General features: G+C 34.3%; 2 protein-coding genes across 2 annotated transcripts; one reads left to right on the top strand and one right to left on the bottom strand.

Moving 5' to 3' along the window:
• The first annotated feature begins 87 nt into the window (after nucleotides 1–87).
• MED7 (Mediator complex subunit 7) lies at nucleotides 88–1,488 on the top strand. The gene is made up of 3 exons (XM_053743942.2): nucleotides 88–515; nucleotides 692–960; nucleotides 1,161–1,488. Exons 1-3 carry the CDS (start codon nucleotides 318–320, stop codon nucleotides 1,363–1,365), a joined length of 672 nt encoding a protein of 223 aa, XP_053599917.1. The 5' UTR covers nucleotides 88–317; the 3' UTR covers nucleotides 1,366–1,488.
• A 1,197-nt stretch (nucleotides 1,489–2,685) lies between these two features.
• cass (cassowary) lies at nucleotides 2,686–7,672 on the bottom strand. The gene is made up of 8 exons (XM_053744235.2): nucleotides 7,426–7,672; nucleotides 7,157–7,318; nucleotides 5,801–6,145; nucleotides 5,259–5,456; nucleotides 4,843–5,034; nucleotides 4,391–4,657; nucleotides 4,055–4,219; nucleotides 2,686–3,797 (listed from the first exon to the last, which is right to left on the bottom strand). Exons 1-8 carry the CDS (start codon nucleotides 7,498–7,500, stop codon nucleotides 3,516–3,518), a joined length of 1,686 nt encoding a protein of 561 aa, XP_053600210.1. The 5' UTR covers nucleotides 7,501–7,672; the 3' UTR covers nucleotides 2,686–3,515.
• Nucleotides 7,673–9,740: the final 2,068 nt, after the last annotated feature.

Below are 9,740 nucleotides of genomic sequence, written 5' to 3'. Positions count from 1 at the left end.
GCTCAATCGAAACGCAATCGATAATTTACTATCGAGCGGCAACACTACTATTAGTACTTTGTTTTGTGTACCCTTTGTTGTACTATCTAGTGCTAGTGCCAGACCCAAGCCACAGAGTAGAGTATAGATAAGATAGTAGGTATAGGTGCCCAAAGACAGTTCACTCACTTTAAAATACGACGGAGTGTTTTGGTATAAACTGACCTCTCTGTTATAAATGCTGCTAGCTGCTATCACAATCAGAGTAAATGCAAGATTGAAATAGTGAAGCCAGATATCCGTGTTTACCGTATATATTTTTTTGTGATTTACGATATATGGCGAATATGTCTTCAGATACAGCTCAAGTTAGCTCACTGCCACTGCCACCAATGCAGTACATAAATTTTTACACTGATGATAATGTTCGAAGGAACAGAGCACCACTACCACCTCGTCCTATCCATGATTCTTATTCTATGTTTGGACACCCTTTTAATGCCGACGATACTATAATCAGATCCTTAGAAAGTCAGGTAAGAACTTCTTCTATTTTAAATAGCTTGCAATAAAGACATAAAAGGGAGTTGCAATGAGAAACTAACTTATCTGAACACATTCATAGGTAGTTTCTTTCTCAGCCATAAGAATAAAGCATTTGCAGGATCAGGCTCATTTGATCACTTTTACTAATTGTATCACAATGTTTCAGGGTTTTCGTCGTCTCTACCCAATGCACTTTGAAAGAAGAAGAGAATTGAAGAAATTGAACCATTCGCTTTTAGTTAATTTCTTAGACCTTCTAGATCTACTGGTGCATTGTCCAGATTCTCCAAAACGAGCTGAAAAAGTTGAAGACTTAAGTTTGTTGTTCATTCACATCCATCATTTATTGAATGAGTTTAGACCTCATCAGGCAAGGGAAACATTAAGAGTGATGATGGAATTACAGAAACGTCAAAGGGTGGAAACTGCTGCAAGGTATGTGATCGTGATGAATATATTTGTAAATTTATTATGCATAAATAAATTGAATGAAGTGATTCACATAGTTATACAGTAAGTATAGGTTTTTGGAGTCATTGTTTTAGTTTTATTTTTAAATGTTTTGTATTTAAAACTTTTATAATACCATTGTAGTGTATATTTATTTTATTTAAAACAATACTTTTTGATTTCAGATTTAAAAAACATTTAGATAAAGTACAAGACATTTTGCAAAATGCTTTGCAGAGTTTACCAGATCAGAATGAAATAGAATCAAACTTTAAGGTACCAATTGAAATTCTGGAGCATATGGAATGTAATACAAATGAGAGTGGAAACGTAGATCCTTGCTTTGAACTGGACCGTATCATGTGTAATGTTGTTGACAACATGAGATAGATGTTGTTTGGATTGGATAGGTTTTGAAACTGTTATAAGTGTTTTTTAGAATCTAGGTACTGCTAATTTTACATATAAGAAATTTGCTATTGTGTAAGTTAAATAAAAAGAGTTTTTAAGATATATTAGTTTTTATATATATTCCTACATATTTTTGACTTATGACACACACTTTCACTCCAGAAATTCCTCTTTGTGCCACTTCACTTTGTTCCAGTTGTATCACACTGCAATCACACTGGGAGTAAATGTTCTGTTGTGCAGCAGTGTTACATCCAAATATCTTCCTCCCAATAAAGAATTGTGATTAGAAGATGTCCACTAAGAAAGGATATTTCGAAATTCCATCCCTAAGGGGGTGTGAAAGGAGTTGCCAGTTTGTATGTCATTTTTGAAGTGATACACATTAATTTTTTGATTTAAGTTTGTAGTTAAAAAAATAATAATTCCTTAGATAAAAAATAATAATTCCTTAGATTTTGAAAATTACATCCCTATAGGGGTTTCAAGTTTGTATGAAACTTCGTCATTTTTGAAGTGAGACACATGAAATTTTTTGGCATTAGTTGGTAATATAATTACATATAGTTAGTAATATATAACTAGATTTTGAAAATTGCATCTCTAGGGGAATGATGTAGGGGTGTGGAAATTTATGCGAAACTACGTTATTTTTGAAGAGGTCCATGAAATGTTTGGCACGAGTCACGGGGAGCGGGAGTGGGACATGGGATGGGGCACGTTGCGGGAAAAGACATTGCAGGACAAGTTTCCGAACGAGACATGTAGCGGGATTAAATCGCGAATTTGAATCATAGTAAATTTTACGTCTTAGAATAGGTACGCGATATAAGAATAACTTAAATTTTACTTCGATTCCTTTTAACTGGAATTCACGCGTGCGAAGCCTATAAATGAATATTAATGGATTGGTGAAATGGTCCCAGAATGGGAGGATAATCACCTGTCTTGTGGATATAATATGGATTAATAATGTTATTTGTTTCTAATTTTTCATTTCATCTCATTACCTACTCAATATTTATAAGGATTCGCCTTCTGGAAATAAGCGTGCGTGTTCAGAACATTTCATAAAAGTCGCAATTTTTTATCCTTTTGCTGTCAACACTCTTGCCGAGCTGAATGTTTCATCGATCTCTGTGCCAAATTTCAAATCGAAATCAGTCCAGTAGTTTATTTGTCACAAACATAAAAACAAATATTTTCTCTTTATAATAATCATCAATCAAAGAAAATAGACAAATTTGCCTATATTAATATGGATAGGTTTATGAATGTGTGATAAATGAAACAAATTGATAAAATCAATTATTATATTTACGGAAAATATTGAAGGTTCCTGTGATATAAAAATCCTTATATTCAAATATGTTCTGGTCTGGACAAAAGTGAAAGAGATACGAATCTGAAACAATAAATATATCCCACCATATACTTACCTCAGGGTAATAGTGCCAGACGTTTATATATTATACACGCATGTATTTAAAACTAAAACTAATACTTACCTAAAACCATACAAGTCCATTGCTATAGCTTAAGTGATGAATTATTAAAAAAATATTATGATATTGGTTTATACTTATCTGATCAGCTGCATCACTGAAGTGGTAAAAGATGGTCACAGTGCAAATAATCGATAGTTGTTGGTGCAGGATACTAGAGTGATGGTCACATACCAGCTAGCACAGCAGACATCAACAACGAGGCGGTAATATCGTCGAAGACGCAGTGTCTAATGTCTAGCAGGCTTCTTTTGGCAGATAAGATGATGAAATACTTATTTCAAGTCACCAAATGCATGTGATGCACGAGGTTCACCATCCAGACAGCTTCAGCTATTCACTCGGAGTTGGATAATAATGATTCATGTCTCAGCATAAATGAACTTAAAATTGCTAAACTTTCTCATAGCAAACAACCTAAAGCACCTCAAAAGAAACAACGACGGTGTCACCACACGAACTTGTAGGAAATCTTGAACAACTTTGGAATTTTTAGACTAACGACTCAATAAAAATATCTTCCTATTCACATTAATATTGTTGGTGATTGCAAAATAAACATGCTATATTGGAAAATCATTAGTGGCAAAAAGTCAAGAAATGTCTGTCAGTTATAGTTATAGTTTAGTAATTGCTACGCCTCCTGAATGGTGCCCCATTATTTCTAAAGTCCCGTCTACCATAACCCCTACCCCTCCCAGGATTTGGTCCAGAGAATCGGCCACTATTGTTTAATCTGGAGCTGTATTTGCCAGAGGGTGGCGTGTACATTTTCAAGTTTCTATCGCCACTACGAGAGCGTTTTTCAGGAGATTCTTTGTTGCCATTGTCAAAGGTGATAGGACGGTGTCGCTTTTGGCCTGGTGAATGGTCTTTATTGTCGGTAGTATCCTCAGAATGTCTTTCCTGTAACAAACAAAAATACCAATTACAATTATCTCCAAGTGTCTCTCTCGTCACTGCCTCTTCCTGGTTCGGGGTTGTGACGCCACGAAGCCCGGAGTCAGCAAAAAAAAGGCTTAAAATTTTCAAGAATTTTGCCGGCCACCTATCTGACATCAACCATCCTTGGGAATGCTGTGTTGCATTTAGCTGCGTAGGCTGTGGACAGGCCTAGGAACCTAAGAAATGAACAAGTATGTTATGAAAATAGCAAAATTTACCTCTTTATCGACTTTTTTGGTTGACTGGAATGAAAGCTGAACTCTGCTTTTGAAGCTAGGTGGAGTCCGGAATATGTCTCTAATAAGTGTGTTGATGTTTGATGTAGTTTTCAAAGCTGCAACCTTTAGCTTGTTTTCTTCAGAGTTGGAGTCTCCCTTTTTACCCTGAAATCAATAAAAAAAGGGTTAAGATCTAAAAAATATCAATCAATTACGTCAAATCCTGCATAATGAAATGAAAGAAAGCAGAGATTATGTCAAAATTTATAACATACTGATATGAAAAACTAATAATTCATGGATAACGAAAGTTGCAATTAAAATAAAAAACACTACCTGAGTAGCTTCCTTTAGCTTTTTTATGTAGCCCTGAGTTAGTCTGGCTGTGTATTGGAGCCGTAGACGCAAAGCCTTCAGCTTGGAGGTGTCTGCACTTAGAGCATCCGGAACCTTGGAGCACAAAGTGTGGAGGCCATATAGTGCGCATTCCACGTGAGAGAACTGAAGCGACGGAGCTGGTTTACTTTCTTCTGAATTAGTTTCTTCTTTTGCATTTTCTTCAGTTTTTGTTTTTTCTTCTATTGGGGCCTCGGGCAAATAACTCTGTAAATAATTATTGAAGTTACAAGTTTGGAATAAATATAGTAAGTATATGAGAAAAATAAGTAATAAGTGATAGTTATTTCCTACAAATACTATATTGTTTACCAGAAGAATAAATTAAATCATAAATGGAATATAGTATATATCTTCATATAGTCACAAAAGGAAACTATTAAAATTCATACCATGAGGACATCATAAACAGCATCAATTTTCTGCTGTGAATTTTCCAGATCACCACAATGTTCCGATATTTCAGCAAACATCTTTAGAAGCTCCAGTTTAGAGTCAGTGCCCTCGGCAGTAGTTATATCCTTCCAGCAGGCAAGTATGTGATCGCAGAAGAAGTTGACAAACTGAGTAGATTCCACTTGGGCCTGAAAACGAAATACATACTTTTGATAGACAATTTCTATTTTATAATGTAAGGAATGATCAAATTAGTAATTATATTGATAATAAAAAAAATATTTTGTATAATATATTACATACACATTCTAATAATTTAAATGATGATAATAATAATTATAAATCATAATCTAACAAAAATAAAGATTCTTCTACATGAAAAACAATTTTAGAGAATACAGAAATAACTTACGGAAAATAAGGGTAAAGCATGCTGTGAGCATTGAAGGACCCTGTCAACATATTCAGGGTCTTCAGGATGCCAATCATCTGGAGACAACCCAATAGCCGCCACTAGTTGAACAAGCTCTTTCTTCCCAGCTGGAGTCTTTCCAAGTTTGGACCATGTGAGTAAATCCATAATATGCTCAAATTCTTCTGCTACTACATCCTATTAAAAGAACATTACATATTATTCTTTGTTTGCTACACAATATTTCATTAATGAAGTAATATATTTTTCGAGATATTTTAAAAATCTATTTTAAAGTAAAATAATTTCTATAAAACTAGTATAATCAGGCTTGCATAAAAAAAATCATAAATTTTCTAATCTAATCATTATTTTTTCTAAAGATTATTTTTAAGTTAAATTAGTCTAAATCTAACAAATGAAATGAAATTTCAAACCAATGAATCACATGACAATGACTAGAAACATATAAAATTAGTGCTACCAACATGTTGTTTTTCAATCTGAATCTGTCTGCACAATTTTGAATTCTGAAAACTTACCTCCAAAATCTTCTTGCATTCAGAAACTATCAAATCCTCTGCCTCTTTGTTGATGACTTCTCTACCCAGCTGCTTCACTTTAGTTGCCAAAAACTTTATACACCTTTCTCTGACTATTTCATTGGTGACTTCACTGTCAGTGCTTTGGTGGATTTGTGAAAATAATCCCATTAATGCAGATTTAGGATCGGTTTTGAGAATAGCAATTAGGGAGTTTGTGACAATATTAATCTCTGTAACATCATCTGACTGCAATAATTGAGCTAAAATATCAGCAATTCTCTGAGTATGTTCTTTGTGGTCCTTGCAAAGAGATGGCAAATCCTTAATAGCTTGTTTGCGAATCTGAAAATGAAGGATTTATTATCTAATCTTTGTAATTTTATCCATCCATAAATCAAGAGCATTGGAATGGGACAGAAATAGAGGCTCGGGCAGAAATAGAGGCTCCATGTGTAATGTATTCAACTCCAAAATGCACCTACTGCAGCTACTGTTATGTATGTAATTAATATATTAAAACTCTTCTGATACTGGGTGACTGACTGACAGACAATGTACAGCCAAAACTACTGGGTATGCCCAGTAGTTTACCCCCTTAAAAGTGGGGTGAACGATTTTATGGCACTTAATACAAATTTCATAATTCAAAGCAAAAAATTGGTAAAAATAACTCTTCATAATTTTTCATTAATGACTGAGATTTTAGTATGAAATTGATGAGGGCGAAGCCCCGGGCAAAATCTAGTTTGATTATAAATAAATTTATAGTAGTGACATTTCCATTCCATAAGAAGAGTATGTGTGTTAGGGTGGTACGCAGAGCATTTCGACAGCTGTGGTCAGTACAAATTTTCAAATTTTAACGAAGTAAGAATGAGTTTTACTATATGACTGTACATTAATCATTCTGTTCTGTAGTAAAGTCAATTTTATGATTGATTTTGGAAATGATTCCTTCCTCAAGAAAATTGAGGGATTGTAATGACCGTGCAGGCATGGCAGGCGAAACACCCGTTAGTAGGTTTCGCCATCTCAGCGTCTTCCACTTCTAGTATGTATGAGTAGCCCTAGTGGAAAAGGGTATATGTTTCTGATAAACGCAGCAAATCATTTACTAGCAGAGGAGAACTAATGAGTGAAATCAATTGAAAATTTTGACACCAAGCCTACTGATTCACTAATGACTATTTAGAAGTGTGGGTACCAAAGGCGTAATTAACACGTGGCACAATTAAATTTTAATGACTGGGAAGAGAATCTTTGAAAAAATACCACATGCATATATGAGACACAGAACGAGGTGATTCACATAGTTTGTAGGAAAAAATATCAATATAATATAAAATCACTTACGGCAATGTCATCATCCTCGCAAAGATCGAATTGGGCTTCAATTGCCTGCTCTGCAAGATTGGGAAAACTATTGAAGAACTTCGCGATGAATTGGGACGCTAAACGCTTCTCCTTGTCAGACCCCTTCACAGCTGCCAATATTTCCAAATACTCCTTTTCATGCTATAAAAATAAAGTTTCTCAAGTAAAACAATGAAATACTAAGCGAATAAAGTGTCCATATCACAAAATGATAGCAGATTGTTAATTTAAAAATTGTGATTACATACCTTTGAAATGTCATTTTTGGCGTCGGCAAGCACGCCATAATTTTGATACAATTTTTCTATATTATCGCCAGACATGTTGATAAATGAGAATGTAATAATCCGTATTTAAAGACCAGCACTAAAATAACAAAGACTTCCCAAAATCAAAGATTTTACAATAAAAGCAATTGCGGAAGACAACGCACGCGAACGACCGTCCGTAAACGAATTGACACCCACCCACTCAACGAACGACACTCTCTGACTGAACGAACGAAACGAACGAAGTGAACAACAGTGATAACCATAAACTAAATAACTAACCATAAACTAGATATATAGAATATGTTATAGGATGTTTGTACAGGTGTAATATTTTTAAATCTCATTTTTTTAAATATATTACTTTGTAACATGTTTTTAGTAAGTATGTACATTTAGTAAGTACTTAATAGGTACTTCGTACAACTGTATAGATTACTACGAAATACCTGACAAATAATAATAAACTCAAATTTTAAGTTTCGAAAGACTATTTTAGTATAACCACACACTCCTGTATGTCAGGTTATACTAAAATAGTCTTGAAAGACGAACGAAGAACGAAAATTTCTTGAAAGAGTCTCACTGTCTTGGTGTGGTGTGTCCTTTTCTTGTAGTATTGTGACTATAAATTTAGATTTATTCATATTGTATGGAATCTAATAACAATATTTTTTTTCATATTGACATATAATAAAGAATTACAAAAAAATGGGCTGAAGTGACTTTTGGAAAATTAAATAATAGCTGTGTGATATATAGTTTAGATTTTCAGCCTGAGGATTACCGAAAACGCAACGCAGATGGCGCTACTGGTAGAACTAAGGTACACAAACATGGAGGCAAAAAGCACCAATTTTCAATATTGTTGCAGATTTTCGACCAAAAATACCTTCTACGCAATCGTGGTGCGAGTTTAAAGGAAAAAGGAAGGATTTAATTGATTATCCTGAAAAAAAAAAAACACTATTTTACGTGGCCTTCGGGTCTTTTGACCCAAGGTCTCTGTTTATCCCAAAAGGGATGAAGACATGATACTATGTGTAGTTTTAATTAGTTTTAAAAAGTACTTTTTTCTATAAGTACCTAAGAGAGTTGCCGTAATTTTGTGAGTCGTGAGAACGCGCGAATTTTTCACTTTACTATAACAAGCCCACACAAGGCAATACGGCTTTATTATGGAACTTTGGGCAATATGGGCGTGTAGTACCTAATTTATGAATGATCTGTGTATTGGTATAAAAGTTTGTTTTATTCACTGCATAAAGTTCACAATAATTATACGTAAATGAATACAATATGAATTTTAATTGTATTAGGCAAAAAATCGAACGAGCCGCGATACGTACAATGGGAGGCTTTCGACTGACTATTCCTTTCCTACTTTTTCGTCTCCACTTCTCTATTGGCAAATCACATTAAGTACCTATGCACAAATACCTACAAAGTGCCCAACTGTCCAAAAGCCAATGATTTTATTGTTGAGGTGGGATTTACCACCGCTCCGGATGTTTCCTTGTATAGAATATGCATGGCCGTTGTTCTGAAGGAACGTGGCGAGCGTAATGTGTTAGGTACTTACTTTTATACCGGGCACATATCAAGGTGGCATTTATTTGCATAATAAGTAGGTATATTGCGTATTTATTATCTTTTGTTTCTGAACAAATAAATAATTTGGCAAGTTAGATATGATATTATGCATCTCATATATGATACAAAGCTTTGAACCTATCTAATTAAGTACCTACCACCTAAGAAACAACCTAGTAGCTTTTTCACAAAAACTGATGACCAGAACTGACCTAATGGAAAGATATAATACCTACTTATGAAGATACTTAGAACGTAATTACACGAACAACGTGGACAAATTTTAGGTAGATAGGTACAACAAGGGTACAACAGGTGGTACAACCACCTGGTTGTATTAGGTAGGTCATCGTAGGCCTGAGGACCTAATCATCTACTTACCTAATGACCGATTTCGGTTATGGCTTTTGAATGATGGATTGAATACCTATGGATTTTGAACTCGCTGGTGTGCATGTGGCATAGGGTTTTGAACAGAATAAAGTACAGAAGTAGTTCTTTCTCCAAAAAAATTAACTGACTTCAATATTTCTAACACTCATGACCTTGAAATAAGTTAAAACTACAAAATAGCTTTTACTTGAATTTTGGATTTACTTTCGTCCAAAATAATGTAATACTTACATTTTTTTTACACGTGTGCCTAATTACATAAATAGGCACACGTGTATACGTATGAAATGGAAGAATAGCAAGCAGTA

Source organism: Plodia interpunctella, chromosome 4 (assembly GCF_027563975.2).
Source record: "Plodia interpunctella isolate USDA-ARS_2022_Savannah chromosome 4, ilPloInte3.2, whole genome shotgun sequence".
In the NCBI taxonomy this organism is placed as follows: Eukaryota; Metazoa; Arthropoda; class Insecta; order Lepidoptera; family Pyralidae; genus Plodia; species Plodia interpunctella.
Note: the sequence above shows the minus strand (reverse complement) of the source record. Positions and strands in the feature narration are given on the sequence as shown.